Source organism: Pleurodeles waltl, chromosome 1_2 (genome assembly GCF_031143425.1).
Source record: "Pleurodeles waltl isolate 20211129_DDA chromosome 1_2, aPleWal1.hap1.20221129, whole genome shotgun sequence".
Taxonomy (NCBI): domain Eukaryota; kingdom Metazoa; phylum Chordata; class Amphibia; order Caudata; family Salamandridae; genus Pleurodeles; species Pleurodeles waltl.
Window position 1 is genome coordinate 600617389 of NC_090437.1, and position 16626 is coordinate 600634014.

General features: G+C 42.7%; 1 protein-coding gene across 2 annotated transcripts in view; it reads right to left on the reverse strand.

The window, feature by feature from the left end:
- The window catches only part of INTU (inturned planar cell polarity protein), a 361378-nt gene that overhangs the window by 56073 nt on the left and 288679 nt on the right, over positions 1-16626 (reverse strand). For both annotated transcript variants that reach the window (XM_069242352.1, XM_069242349.1), the window contains exon 12: positions 8524-9030. In XM_069242352.1, the coding sequence (XP_069098453.1) occupies positions 8524-9030 (507 nt within the window). The remainder of the gene's footprint in view (positions 1-8523; positions 9031-16626) is intronic.

The window sequence follows — 16626 nt, forward strand, 5'->3', positions numbered from 1 at the left end:
AGACAAAGCCTGGATTTCGCTGACCCTCCTCGCTGAAGTAATGGCCACTAAAAAAGCCGTCTTCCACGTAAGGTGTTGTAAAGAGGCCTTATGTATAGGTTCAAAAGGAGGGCCCATAAGTTTTGCCAATACTATGTTCAGTTCCCATGGAGGAGAAGGTCTCCGAATGGGCGGAAAAACTTTTTTCAAACCTTCTAAGAAATCCTTGACTACAGGTTTCGTAAAGAAGGATTCCTGAGAAGGTGACTTGCGATAGGCTGTAATAGCAGACAAATGTACCTTAATAGATGATACCTGCAGACCGGACTTTGCCAGATGAAGCAAATAGGACAGTATGACATCCTCCTGAGCCCGTATGGGATTCTGACCTTGTTGACAGCACCATATGTAGAATCTCTTCCACTTAAAAGCGTAAGAACGCCGCGTGGAAGGCCATTTGGACTCTTTCAAGATGCTCATGCACTCCTGTGAGAGCCCTAGGTGCCCATACTGCAGGAATTCAGGAGCCATGCTGTTAAGCTCAGAGAGGGTAGGTTGGGATGTAGAATCCTGCCCTCCATTCTGCTCAGAAGATCCGGTCTGCACGGCAGCCTCCTGTGAGGTTTTTCCGATAGGTTGAGGAGATCTGTGTACCAGAATTGACGGGGCCATTGTGGCGCTATGAGAATCATTCTGGATCTGTAAAGTTTGTTGATCACTGCCGGTATGAGGGGAATCGGCAGAAAAGCGTAGAGAAAAATCCCTGACCAGTCGATCAACAGGGCATTCCCTCGAGACCCCGGACGGTAGAACCTGGATGCGAAGTCTGGGCATTTCTTGTTTACTTCGTCTGCGAAGAGATCCAGTTGAGGCCGACCCCACTGAGCGAAGATGTATTCTGCGACTTCGCCGTGTAGGACCCAATCGTGAGCGTCCTCTAGGTGTCTGCTCACAAAATCTGCTTCCACGTTTTGTTGACCTGGCAGGTGAACCGCTGTAAGTGACATTCCTCTGGCCAGGAGCCAATGCCATATCGCCTGGGACTCTCGAGATAGGGGTAGGGATCTCGTTCCCCCCTGTTTGTTCAAATAATACATCATGGTTGTATTGTCCGTTTGTATTAGGAGAGTTTTCCCCTGAATTAGTGGTATGAAAGACTTGAGAGCCAGATGGACCGCTCTGAGTTCTAACAGATTGATGTGGTACTGCTTTTCCTTGTCTGACCACAGGCCCTGAGCTTGAAAGGGACCCAGATGAGCCCCCCATCCCTGAAGAGACGCATCCGTTACCAGCGTGTCGGATGGAACTACCTGGTGAAACGGAGGACCCACCGACAGGTGAGGTCTGTGCATCCACCATCTCAATGACTGAAGTGCTACTGCCGGTAGTCGCACTCTGTCCTCCCAGCGACCTGTCCTTTGGCTCCAGTTGCTCTCCAATGCCTCTTGGAGGGGCCTCATGTGGAGTCTGGCATTTGGGACAATAAAAATGCATGATGCCATGGAGCCCAGCAGCGATGTCACCTGACGTGCCGTAGGTGCGTTGGCTCTCAACAGGTCCTGACACTTCCTGTCTATTGAGGATAGTCGTTCCTCCGAAGGATACACTCTTTGGAGTTCTGTGTCTATGATAGCTCCCAGGTAGTGAAGGTTCTGTGTTGGAATCAAGGTTGACTTTTGGTAATTGACCTGAAGACCTAGAGACTCGCAAACTCCGAGCACAATGTTCCGATGGCTTCTCGCCTGCTCCGGAGAAGAAGCCTTCAATAACAAGTTGTCTAGGTATGGATATATGAATATCCTTTGTTTTCGAAGATGCGCCGCTACCACTGCCATACATTTCGAGAAGACGCGTGGGGCAGATTTCAGGCCAAATGGTAGAACTATGAACTGGTAATGCTGTAACGCTACTTGGAAGCGCAGGAATTGTCGATGTTTGGGAGCTATTGGGATGTGAAAATATGCATCCTGCAGGTCGATGGAGCACATCCAGTCTCCCTGATGTAGCGGAGGGAAAATCTGGTGAAGCGCTAGCATCCTGAACTTCTGTTTCCTTATGTATTTGTTCAGCAGCCGTAGGTCCAGAATTGGCCTGAAAACGCCCTCTCGACCCTTCTTCGCCACCAGAAAGTAACGGGAGTAAACCCCCTTTCCTCTGTGCGCAGGTGGAACCTTTTCTATGGCATTCTTTTGCAGGAGGGCGAGAGCCTCTTTGCGCAGCAGGCTGAGATGGGATGGATTGCCTTTGGTTGGTGGCAAGTGTGGTGGAGGCTGTTTGAAAAGAAGAGAGTAGCCATGTTCGACAATATTGAGCACCCATTTGTCTCTTGTGATAGAGTGCCACTCGTGAAGATAAGCTGTAATACTTCCCCCCACCGGAGTGGTGTACAGTGCCGAGGGAAGCGAGATTTCATTGTTTGGTCGGCGCTTTCGGAGTGGACTGTTGAGGTCTACTTGACCCTCGCTCCCTTGTGTTCCTTCGCTGAAAAAGAGAGCGTCCCGCCGTTGCTGTGACCTTTGGGACCAGTGAGGGGTTTGAACCCTCTGATGGAAAGGGCGCCTGTCATAAGGCCTATACCTCCGCCTGGAATCTTTCTTTCTTTCCAGGCCCACTGCCCTCATGGTATCCACCTCGGTCTTCATGCGGGCCATTTCCTCGTCTGCATGGGCACCAAATAGAGAGTTCCCGGCGAATGGGAGATTCAGGATGCGTTGCTGTGCTTCCTGCTTTAAACCAGTGAGCCTCAGCCAGGAAGACCTCCTTGCACAGATTCCATGCGCGTACCCATGTGCAGCTAAATCCGCCCCATCTGCTGCCGCGCTGATAACCTGGTTGGATACCAGGCATCCTTCTTGCAGGATCTCTTGAAAATCTTGTCTGTCCTCTCTGGGCAATTTCTCTGTGAATCTATTGAGAGAGTCCCACAGAGAACGATCGTACCTGCCCAGGAGTGCAGAAGCACTGGAGACTTTCATTGCCGAAGCCGCCGTCCCGCACATCTTTCTCCCCAGAGAGTCTAGATGCCTGCTCTCTTTATCCGGTGGGACCGTGGATGATGATGCCACCAAGTGGGTCTTTCGGGCTGCGGCTAATATTACCGAGTCCGGTGGCGGATCCTTCCTGCGGATCAAAGGGTCCTGTTCGGGAGCCTTGTATTTCTTGAGAATTCTAGCCGGGGCAGATTTGAGCGAGGCTGGGGCCAGAAAAGTGTCCATGGTTGGCTGCAACAAACCAGGCACTAGAGGCAGCAGCTTTTTTGATGCTGATCTCTGTTGTAGAGTCTCAAAGATGATTGACGAGGAGGTAGATGGCTCTGGGACCTCTATGTTTAGTTTCTGCGCTCTTCTTAACAGCACCTCGTTAAACGTGGTAATGTCATCCACCGGTGAGACCCTAACGGGTGGAGAATCTGTTAGGGTGGGGGAGTAACGCCCGACAGATGATCCTGACAACGACCAAGAGGGTGATCTTCTTCGTGAACGAGACCTGGATCGTCGTTGAGAACGAGACCTGCTGCGAGACGCTGTAGCAGGGCGCCCAGGCCTCGCGGCCGGTTGACGAGGAGCAGAACGAGCCCGTCCTGCCCTTGCTGTCGGTGATGGCGTTCTTGGCAGGGATGCAGTAGGCGAGTACATTCGCAAATATTGCGAATCCGGGGATGCCGCTGGTCTGTTAAGGCTCTCTAGCCATCTTGGAGAGAGATTAATGGGCGAGACATGCCCAGATGATGCCGCTCTTGAATGAGATGAGTCGCTCGGTATGGAGACCACTGGAGATGGTGCGGCCTTGTCTGGCGTGGGGCGACGTTCTACCGGGACAGGTAAAACCTGTGTCGACGCCGACGGCTGTGTCGACGTCGAAGGGCGCCCCACCGGTTGCTCTTGCCTCGACGTAGAGTGTCTCGACGTAGAGTGTCTCGACGTAGAGTGTCTCGACGTCGAACGGCGCTCTTTGGACCTCGACCTGCTCGCCGTCGTGTGCCTCGACGTGGAGCGGTGGGAAACCGACGGCGGATGTCTCTCATGCCGTCGTGGCGATTTCGACGTCGTGTCTCTTGACGTCGGGGGGCGCACAGCCTTTGGCGGCGACCGGGCACGCCGGCGATGGCTCGACGTCGATCGGCGGGCTGCCGTCGACGGAGACCTGCCCCTGCGATGGTGTTCCCTCGACGCCGTCTCCTTCGACGTCGGGTGTCTCGCCGTCGACGGCGATCTATGCCGGTGAGACGGTAGGAGCGACGACGTCGACGGGGAACAAACAGGTACTTTCCTACCTGCCGACGTCGACCTAGCCATTCTCTCCTGAGAATGGCCTGCTGGTTGTCTGGGAAGTGAAGAGGACGATGTTTTCTGCCTCTCCTGAAGCCCATGTAGCCTGATCTTTTCTCTGTCCTTCAGAGTCCTCTTTGACATATTCTTGCAGTGCTTACAAGTGTCAGGGCAGTGACTCTGAGGCAGGCACACTATACACAGAGAGTGTGGGTCTGACTGGGCCTTCTTCTTCCCACATGCAGGGCATTTGACAAAAAGTGAAGGCATTTTTCTGTCAGGAAAAAACTGCCAAGCTCAGACAAAGATGTTATCTGTCAAATGAAAAAGGAAAAAACGCTTTTTTAAAGGATTTTTCTGAGAAAACTCAGAAAAACTGAGAGCTCAATGCTCCAGGATCCTCTCAGAAGAAGCCGGAAAAAAGAACTGACCTAACTGTGAACCAACTGTCACCTTTCCGTCACCCCTGAGGCATGGTGGGATACTGGAGGTGCTCAGGGTCTTAAAGGCACAGTGCCAAAGTTTTTATGGTTCTCCTGTGTTAACCTGCATGCAGCCTATTGGCTAAGAATGCTCCATTGTTTTTCAATGCAGTTTTTTCTCTTTTTCTCTAGAGTTTACTGCTGCTTACTTCCCTAAGCCCAGTTTTGGGGGCTTGGGTAGATATTTATTCTCTATTGTAATTTTATAATATAAAAAAAAAAAAAAAAAAAACCTTCATAGAAATAAAGCATTTTAGCCTGTTTTAACATTATAGCCTGCATTGCTGTTTTACACATGTATAATATGTGTGTATTTTATATATGCTCCGGGGTCCCCGCACAAGGGCGGGAATATTCAATGTTTATGACTATTGATGAGGATCCCCTGGAAGAGAATCTATAGGTGTTACCCTCAAGATCTCAGAATTATCATATCAAGAGTACACAGTTAACAATCAACTTGATCAGACACAGCTGTAAACCCGTAAGCACTGCAAGCTCAAAAACACTGACTGGGTAGCACACTTTATAAAAGTTAAAGCTAGTAAAACACATTTCCTCAAAACCTTAATTAAAAGGTGACACCTTATGGTTCAATGATATATGCAAGTATTGGCTATGGTATAATATTTTTCACCCCCAGCATGTTTGATTTAAGACACCCAGAAATGACTCCTGACTTCTATTTATTAGAACATGAGCCACATTCAGTCAAAACATTCTGGCTTGTCTCCAAAACCTCATATTAAAATTCTTAGTGTCTGCCCAATCAATCTGGAACTCTACAATTCTTGACTACTGATTGCTCACTATCAGAATTCATAAAAAACCTGAAATAGTTTCTGTTCTTCAATTGATAGAGGATGGATAATAAGCTTGATCAACTCATGTATCATCTAGTTGACTAATCATACTGGGCCATGGCATATACAATTCTTGTGTCCACTTATTTTAAAAATCCAGAATGTCAATGATAAACTTACCCTATCCTCCCTCAATTTGTGTACAGTGCTCTCATGCTCTTGAAGGTCTGGCATGTGGTATATAAACTTCCCCCCAAAATACAAATGTTTACACCATCTCTCTAAAGACACTGAAATGGAGAATAGTCCCTACAGGTGTTGGGACTGCAATGCCCTCAGTGCAGATGAAGAAGCCTGTGCTATACAAGAACAATTTTGACTTTACTTGTTCAGCTGTAAATCAGAGAGGTAGGGCTGCAAAGCACATCCATGCAATCGTGCTCAATCTTGCTTCATAGGACCTACACGTACCACTCTTAAGACTTTTGTCAAGAGAAGAATCTCTTGACTAAGAAGAGTAAGGTTCCTACTATGAGGAGCCTTTGTGGTCGTACATCTTTTCCCTAACACATTCCCAACTTGTGGGATTAAATTACCAAGACTAAAAGTATCAGGATAGTGTTAAAGCACAAAACATTACAATCCAGTCTTTCATTGTAAATTGCGTGCTTGACCAGGTTCGAGAGAAGTCTGAAGAAGAAGAATTATCAATGATAGACATAGAAATCCAAAACAAAAAAAGGAAGAAGAACTTTTTCTCAGAAACTCTTGAAGTGTTTTTTAGAAGAAACGGCCTTGCTAGGGTAATAACAGCTAAACATTATTGCAGGTCATGTCTTGACCAACATTCAAACCATTCAGTCTGTGGTTTGTTCACAAGAAAGGGGCATGTGTAATCTAACTGCATGACCTCAAAACACCTCTTGCACTATGACACTTACCTGGACACTTGTTTTCAGCTAAATAACAAGTATGAAGTAGAACATCATTAGGGAGGTAATCACTAACTTGCTATTAGCCTCTAAGACCAAGCTGCAGAACTGCCATCATTTATTTTTTATTGAGGCCTTGTAAAGTTCCTATTTATGGCTGCAACACTGGAGACTGGAAACTACAAATGGAAAATTGAGTCCTCTGGAACTTGGCCTTCCAGCTTAGTAAAGGGAGAGAGAAAGGAAAGCGTGCCAAATTTGGAAATAGTTCATGGCATAAGTGTCCATTTCATTCCTAATGTGTGACACCAATGTGAGACCTTAGATAAATAATTCTTTAAAGTAGTAACAATATGCATTAGCCCTTGAACTGGAATCTAATGAGTGTGTTAAGTGAATTAAACGGCTACCCTATAGGTCTTTGAGATATGGACTCACAGAAAAAACACTCACTTTTCTCTGACATTTGTAGGGTAACTTTCTATTTGGCAGGGAGCAAGAGGCAGTTAATCAGGTAATAGGGGCACTGTATGCTTGTCAGCCAGACGCAATCACTAAATTTATAAACAACCAGCTACCACATCGGATAACACCAAAATAAAAATGCTGGAGTACATCAAAAATGCAAGCTATGTAACATTTAATCTGAAATAGATTCTTGGAGGCTGAGAAAAAACAAAGAAATACATTATATTCCTATAGACTGGTACATCTATGATGTTCACACATATTTTCCTTGAGGTATTTTCTAATAAGCAGTCAGCAAAAAGTTCAGAAGAAATGTTTTTGATAAATTTGTTACCGGTCAAGGTTGTGCGAGGTTAGTACTGCAGTCTGTCCCTTTGTTCATTAAAGTATAATCTAGGCTACAGCCTACTTGCAACAAGGGGTGAAACATGTTAGTGGTTCATTAAACCCAATAGTAACTTAGACAATTCCTTGCCAACAAGTAGACTACCTGAAAATGTTCATATATGGCCTTACCACTGAAAGAGACTGGTTTCTGTTCTGATACTCTAAAAATTGTATATGTTTAACAAAAACTGACAATTCTTCAACCGCAAAAAAGCCAAATTGTTCGAATAAATAGCCTTCTTCAAAAACTTAATATAAAGAGTTTTGAAAACATGGGTATTATTAATGTTATTTGCAAATAGATACGCTGGCTTGAGCCAGACTTGTGCGAACTTACTGTCAGGACAAAAGCAATAATTTTAAATTTAGCTTATTTATTCTATTTTATTTTGTTTTTATTTCTCTAATTGATTGACTTTCTTTTTAGTGACATCTATTTTTATATTAATATTTGGATTATTGCTGTGATTCTTTTATGGATATGATTTACTATCCGAATAAAGACTGAGGATGATGATACGCTGATACAAATGAAGCGACCACATAGCCAAAAAAAACTGTTCAAAACTGCTGGCACAGCTTAAGAATACATTTTCATTGTGAGATTAAAGGCCTAACCAGCTGGTTATCAAACATTTTCTGCAATCCTCAATAATGATCCACCCTACTCCATGCTGGGACTCTCTCATATACCAATTTCTTTTTTTAACAACCTTTGTAAAGTGCCTGGATGGGAATGCTTGTTATCTTTAATGAACCTCAAGCATTTAAAAATTACTTTCATGTTCTGCAGGAAGCAATTCTATAGGTAAGGCCAAAAATGTTGAGCAAGACCAGGTTGCCTGCCAGAGGGCAAGGCTGAAACTATGACACTGAAAGCTGTCTCTCAGAAATCATTGGGCTTCAAGATGGAGCTACAAGTCATATCCAAGACTAATACAACAAAAGCTTAAAGAAACACACTAGCAACTGCAAAGTAAAAGAATTCACGCCATGCAGCGCTGTAAGGAAACAAGGAAACGCAGATATGGTCCAGGCACATGCAAGAGAGATGCACCACTCAAACATGGAGCTTAAGGTATACTAATACACAGAGAACACTTTGAGAAATGGAGACTTTTGAAATGGTATTAACGTGGATCCATGTAACAAGTCATTGGCACACGTACACACAGATACACACACAATACAGTAAAAATAGTACCTTGAAGATGTTCCCACTTCCTCCACTTCCATCCGATCCTCCTGATCCTTGGGACTCTCTCCGATAATATTTCCGGGCTAAATCCGGTGTTGAGTGTGGACTAAGACCAAAACCATCTACAGGACCTTCAATGCTGTTCTCTGACCCACCACTATTCCTTGTAGGGCTGGGTTTTCGTGTCCTTAGAGAGGAAGAAGAGTCACTGAATAGTGTCTTTTTACTTGCTGGAGATGTTGCTCCTTTGTTAGACATCTGAAATTTACTAAGAATGGGTGAGGTAGTAAGACTATCCAGTTTGTCACGTGATGAAGGAAGGAACCAATCAGCACAAGACAGATACGGACTAGCTGCAGCTCCTAGTCTTTCTTCTATGTTTAAGTCTATCCCTTCCAGGCCGAGCAGGGTTGCCTTGACCTGATCAACGTATATGCAGTCTGGTCCTGGATTTCCAATAGCTTTGGAAGTGCAACCCCCAGCCTCCAGCAAGACACACAGCATAAAATGTTTCTGCAATTATTAACAGGAAAGTCAAAGATGGTTACTACTTGTGAACATATCTAAATCTGAAATAGATATTATTTGTATCCTAAATACATACAAAGGCAACACGAGGGTATGAGTATGTCATGTAACATGAAATAAACCTGGATTCAGACACGCCAGAGAATATGTATGCTAATATTTATCAGGAACAAACACTGAAACTTTGGGGAATAAGTTGTCAAATCTTAGGGAATCAAAAAAATATGTAAGCTAAATATGGCTAAGACCTCGAAGCACATTTAAAGGTTTTTCAATACAAGTGACTTTGTCAGGAAATCCGTACCACAATGAAACAATTCAAAATAGGATACTGTGGTGCAATAAAGATGCTAGTGAGTTCTTAGTGTACCCTATAATTCCGTAATGCAAACAAATGTTAGTTATTGGTTGAGGTGAAATAGGGCATGTGATGGGACCATGTGACATATTTTTATTCTAACAAACGATATCCATTGCAAACATGTTTATTATTAAACGAATAAAAAAAAATCAATACTGCTAAAATAAAGTCTAACTCTCATAAAGTGTGCATTAACTATTCTCGATATACTTATTGTTAATCTTTCCGAAACAAAACGATTACTAAAATAACTGGAGGGAGAGGACACCCTGGCGTATTACCACTTACACCACCTTCCAGTCCAAACCCAGTGTAGATGGTGCAGTCAGATAAAAAGCACTTAAAAAGTAATAAAATGATAAAACAAACACATAGGATAAACACATTGGAGCAGAGCAACATGTAATCATGGAAAACATTAAAACAGTAAAAAGAAAATACGCAAGTAAAAGTATTGCAGCTCGTTTCCAATTTGAAAACAATCCCATAATTAACACAACTCGTCACAGACTACACTAAAACGTTTTGTATAAAACTGGTGAATATGCATTTTAGAGAAACTAAATACCATAAAATAGTGCACAAAGTGGGAGAGCAACCCAAAGGGACGTTATGGTAAACGTCATTCACATCTAGCTGAACAAGATTTGAAACAAGATGCAGATTGTATCTTGATTAAAAAACAATTGTAAATGTGGGTAGTGGCTTCAAGGATGGGCACTGCGTGCATCATCCACCCCCCCCCTTATAAACTGAAAGTGACCAGCAAACATTTGCTAGCTGATGTGTTCGAAATGGATGGGGGAGTTCATGAGAGACTGGGGCCTAAAACAGCCAGACCAATTTTTCAGCTGTTTTCGAACACACAGTGGTAGACCGGGTGAATATTGTGAGTACTTGTGCAATATTTAGGAGTTGAAGAATTGAACTTGCTGCTTCCTTTATGGGTTAGCTTAGGAGAAGGAGGTTGCAGATGCGCCACATGCCTGCACACTTCTTAACCACCACGTGACACCTGGGCTCTTTACCATCCATTGTTGCTGTATACAGAGTAGGATAGCGTGCAATAAGGGGCAACATCTCAAGGTTTGTAGGTAATAGTGTCAGAATGCCAGCAAGAAAAGACCTGGGCGTGGCTGCGTGCACATTCACATACAAACATTTTCGCATGCTGTAATTTAATGTGCACTCTGGTAGAAATAGTCTTCAAATCAAATCCACAATTTTGCTTTTATTCAGTCTTTGAAAACAGTATACCCGAGTACTCTCCTGTCTTTACTGATCTTCAGAAGCACTGAAATGCACCTTTTTCACAGGTTGCAATCTTGTGTGGATGCACAATCAATTTTGGGTCCATTAAGAAGCATGATGCCAACTAACCTGTCCTGGGAAGAAGGCAAGCATATCCAAAGATTTTAGAAATGTCCAGGCATACCCTACAACAAAAAGCTGTTTTGCTGTAGTGTGACTCCATACTCAATGGATGCCAGTGCTCACTAATGTGATGAAATGTTATCACTGCAAATTAAAAGCTTCTAATTAGCAGCTGTTTCCGTGGGAGTCTGACCACTCTAAACATATACCCCATCATTTCCCATTCAACATGGGTCAAAACAATAGCAAAAGGCTCCATTATCAAAGGCTGAGAACCTTCTGTGGGCTCTCTGCAAAACGCACCACATTAACTGGGTATCCCTTACACCACTTCCAACATTGTGGCTCAGGGTGTACGACTCCTTTATAAGCAAACCAAAGGGTCTAAGAAGCATTAGGATGAAAAGGAGAACTTTTGTGGTCTCTCAAATCTCATTATTGTCACCATTACCAGTGACATGTTCACAACCAGGCTACTGACTGTATATATATATATCCCCCTTTTTTGTCAAACTTTATTGAGATTTATATTTATTCACTGATGCAGCATACATGGTACAATAGTTCTTGGAGTAACTAGGCTTATCAGAATACTTCAGAATACTCTTGTTGAATTCCAGTTCTAACTCACTCTCCACTCAACCATCTATTTATAATTTCCCCAGTACATGTTGTCAACAATCCCCCTTGATGTAGGAAGCTGCCGACCTTGAGTCTAGGTTGTTTCCTTCCCCATGCCTTCAAAAACTCCATGGCCTTGCACCTTGTGGGTGGAGAATGATTTTAGATTTGGTGTGAAGTCTCCGCTTAGAAATTAACCTGACCTTTGCCTCTCATTCTCCGATCTGCTACTTCCCTGCCAATACTTGTCTATGAAATCTGCTTAATATCATGGGAGGTTTGACTAGCTTTTTGACAAAGTCTTTAAGCAAAGATCCCAATTTCGCCAGAGAGTTTAGTTTTTCCTTCCTGGTGGCTACTGAGGTCAGAAACGTAATCCCCTCACACTTCCAGATCGGTACATCTTTACACCAACTACCCAATGAGGATTACGTACTGCTCTCTAGCACATTTCTGTTCTCTGCTTGGGCAGGAGTAAGGCCAGAGGAGCGAATAATTCATTCTGGTTTCCTCAACTCTTGGTGATCAAACACGCTTAGCAAATCATTTTTGGGAATACCAATAAAGGTAGTCCTGTAGATGCTCCACCTGTGATGCATCCAAGCCTCACTATTTTCACATTCCATCCTGCTCAGTATTCTTATTTTATCAATCACTCCCAGACAATGTGTAGGAAGTTTGCATCGTCAGTTTGGGATTTTATGCATTTATCAGAGTTGGTGCCAAATAAGTCTTCTTAGCTTGACTAATGTTAACCCAATAACTACCAATATATTACTTCAAGATGGTGGATTCCAGGCAACCATCACTCTTGTGAAACCGGATTATTATTGTATTAGTGAGTTCTGAAACTCTTTGCACCAGAACGCAGATCTGGATGAGCAAACTATAGAACCACAGAATCAAAAAACTAGGTATGGTAGTCAAGCAAGGAGTCTCGTATGAGAAGCTGTAAAATATGCTTTTGCCCCTATCGACCTGGAAGTGAAGTGCAACCTGAAAGTTACCACCTCTGCTGTGGTTAGCAGTCTAGCTTCCTGACTTTTCATTGCCCAGTCTTCTATAACTTCCACTCCCTTCCCTGTTGGAATGCAGCCAAGGGGACCTTACTTTCAGTACTTAAGAGCGTCCCTCAGTTAAAACACTAAACTCCTGACATAAACTTGTACTAAAAATGAAGAAAGCCTTGTAGAAACGAATCTGAATAACAAGCAATTATTTACAGACTAATGATTCGAGGCTTACATTTTAATTGCTTCAGAAAAATATAAACAAGCAGTCTTAGAAGCAGAAAGATATAACACACATACAGGAATTATGTGGAACTATTACTGCATGAAATGAGAAAAAAGGTAACTTGCAAATATAACAGAAGGTAAGACATTTTTTAAATAAAATATTTCATAACCTACACAAATCTGGAAGAAATATTAAATAAGCATTTTTAGATCAGACCTAAATAATATACTTTCTTTCTTGTTCCGTCATTCTTTAGAACTAGATACACACCTAATACTTAGTAATAAATACTGCAATGCCCCTGGCTCCACCCTACCAAGAGATTTTTTTAACCCGGTTCAGGACAAAACATTTAACCCCTTTGGATAAAATACACTAGCCTTAGAACGAATCCCTGTTCTTGGCTGATAGTTACAGACAAATATAATTATTGGAAGGAATTACGCTCTTATAAATTACACCTTTATAAGGAGCTCCTCAGAAAGGCGTGCTAAATTAATTTTCATCTCAGGTGATTATTTTTGCTCATACTTTCGGAGTTTTTGCACTCCAAGATTGCTAATATGTTACTCCATTTTCCTCCAAATCCACTTCTAACCCTTTGCATGGTGCTCTCCTTAGTGAGTCAGGATCATAAAAACAAGTTTCGGATGATTACACAGTGCAAAAGTGACTGCAGGCAAAAGTAGTTGTATCACACACAGTGGTTACAGCGCCAGCAGAATACAAATTGCAATCCACGAAGACATCTTTGAGCAGCAAAGGTCAAGATTTTAACATGTAAAATAATCATGGATTATGATGGCAATTTAGTATCACATTTTGCTTTTTTTTCGTTAGTTTCACTGCTGTACAGAGCATGGGATCTATTCTTATATTCACACAATTCAAGTTATTTTCAAATTGTATCAGGCAAACTGTCCATATTCACAATCCGATTCCACGCACTGCTTATGTCCTGCTCCATCCATGTTATTTTTATTTACAAGTGTTTGTGAGCAAAGAAAATAACTACTGCAAGAGATTGACAATTAAGATTTTAGGAGAAATGCCAAACATGTTCAAATGTTTTAGACCCAGGCGCTTAATGCTAGGTTTTAAATCTTTCAAGAAAGAGAGACACGGTGGCTTCTACCTCCCTCTGCTCACGAGGGTGTGTCTGAGGCGCGTGTGCTCTGCAACAAGTGACAATTACTTTCAGAGATATAATCAGGGAGACTCGGCGATGCGTTGCCCTCGCACTTCACTGTTTACAGAAAAGAATATTGCAGATGCATGGAGTCACAGAAGTACAAAACCTAAAATAAACAAAAGTCGGCCGAAACAATGTTTTTAGAAAAGTGATAAAAGTTCAGGAAATGGAATGCATATTGTAAAGCATGTAATAATGGATTGGAAAACCACTCTAAGATAAAACTCCCATGTGTCACTGTGGACACACGTACACAACTGGACGTCTGACCTCGCATTTTTTATGAGTTTCATTTAAGTTCTTGAATAATTAGAAACACTATATTTTTAAGGCTGTTTTGAAGGTGCCTTTTTATTTTCAAATGCCTTTGATTTCCATCATTACTTCCACAACACATACAACCATCAAATGTTTAAATATATGGGTATGGCAATACTGCACCTTAATACAGCTTTTTGTATGTATGTTTGCAGTGACCGATTTTTATCAGCCATTGTAGAAAGAAACCTACTGGAAGATGAACCATCATGTTGCACAATTACAAGGCAATTAAGACAGAGTTTTGAAATAGTACGAAAAGCTTTGCTATTTCCCCCAAGAGAGGTTCTACTGCATCTATGCTCTACAGAAGCTCACCATGGAAATCAAAAGACTGTTGGCCTTTTTAACCAGATATGCCCGGATACTGGCACAGGGTTTAAGATCACCCAGGAGGCAGACTTCTAAAATGAGAGTTTTAAAGGAGCTGAGCAAGAAATAGACTCCCACACTATTGAAAACTAAGTAGAAAGGAGCACTTGGGTGAAACCGAACCACAGCGACAAGTGTTGGAGGTTCAATCAACAAAAACAGCCTGAGAGCAAGAGATCCAGCACTACACTGTGCATAGGATGTCGTAAAGAATTCAGGATGAATGGGAGCCAGAGGGCAACAATGGGTCTCCAGGACTGAATTTATTTCAGTAAGTAGCCCCATTTTGCACTTCCACAGCAACAAAGACTTGCAGGGAAGAGAACTGAAGAAAAACTATTAACAATGCCAGATGCCCGTAAGGAGGCGAAGATGATTAATATGCACCACATATAATATTTCTGGCCCTGGTGTGAGATAATGATCAAGAGAAAACTGGTTGAAAAATAAAAATCTAGCAATACACTCTCTTCAGAAATGTTCAATTAAGAGTTTCTCATAGGAATCTATTGTGCAAATCAACAGCTTCATAAAATGTAAAGTGAAAAGTGTAAGAACAGTGCAACTGAGTCATGGGCACACAATAGTGGCAGATTTGGTTAACTACTTGGGGTCCGAAAAAGGCTGTTCAAAATAAATACCATTGATGCAAACTCCCTTGGCATTTTCTGTAGGAGTACACCCACGGAGGTGGGTTAGGGATGGCAGGTGAAATATACCAAAACATATCATGCATGTTTCCAAGCTGGCTAAAATCCGAGATTTACTCCTGTTTTCACATGGGTGGACTACCAACTGGGCCCAACCCATGGCGGTTGACGTTGATTTCCATCGATGTCTGTCTTACTGTGGCTCTGCAACTGGGCTAGTACAGCCCTTTCCACACTCGACTCTTAGGGCGACTAGGGGGAGCACTGACAGGATTCTCTGGGAGGTGGTGTGGGGGCAAGAGCTCTGAACTCAACAGTCAACCAAAAGACACATTAACGTAATGTTCAGCGCAGATTTTCTTTTAAGAAAAAATAAATAAAATACTTTGAGCACACAGCAGAACTAAATGGTATACACTAATTGGAAGTAACATGCAGGGTTGAAAACGGCGTTGACATAGACAGTGAGGTACTACGCCCTCTACTTCCTGGTCTCATCTCAGTATCCCGCTATAGTTCCAGCGCACTATGGGATTTATGCAAGGATTAAGCACAAGTGCAGATAGCTTAATTTCTCTCACAGGTGACTCACACAGTTTCATTTCAATGCCTCTTTACCCCTTGTTGGCAAAAAGTCTTAGCAAGCATGTTAGAGACATATATGCAAATTCAGTCTTTAAGCCATTCAAGCAGGCTAGAACCTGTGACCTGTTGACTTCCGTGCACGTTCAGACAGCGTGGTGCAAGGGGAAAAGTTCTTGCCCTCCTGGCAGCAACTCTTCTGAGGCATAGGTCGTGCAGACAGTCTCGCTTAGGACGATGGTCTCAGAAATGTCATTTCTACTCTGGAGATCGATACATCTGCAGTCATTACTACAGTGTGGTCATTACAGTGAGAGTACCTTTACATCACATAAAGTTAAATCAGGGGCCCCTTTACTTCACTTGTGATAGTTATTATAATTATTTAATTTAAATGTAATAATTTTTATTTTTATTGTAATATTTTAAATAAATATTGTCTTAACCCTAAAAACCCTTACTGCCATTATACCCTACCCATCCCTAAAGCCTTCTTACTAACCCTGACTACCCATGCCTATACCCTAAACACTCCTCATTACTCCACACAACCCATCCCTAAGCCCCAAAAACTCCTTACTACCTTCATACACTGGAATCTGTCACCCTTTAGCCTGCACAATTAGCTCCAGGGCCATACGATCAGAACGCAATGCCCTTGTTTTATTTGCTGTGGTCGTCGGAGACTATTAGTTTATTTTAGACAAATCAAAAAAGTTGTTCTGCACCTCTACCACAGTGTGATAAGGTCAGTGCATTATTATATAAACAGCACCCATGTTAAGCTCGGTAAGAGGAGCACTTCATGTTGAAGTTATCATAGAATTGCGGTGAAATTACAAAGAAACTGCACAGAGCGGCCAGGGTCACTG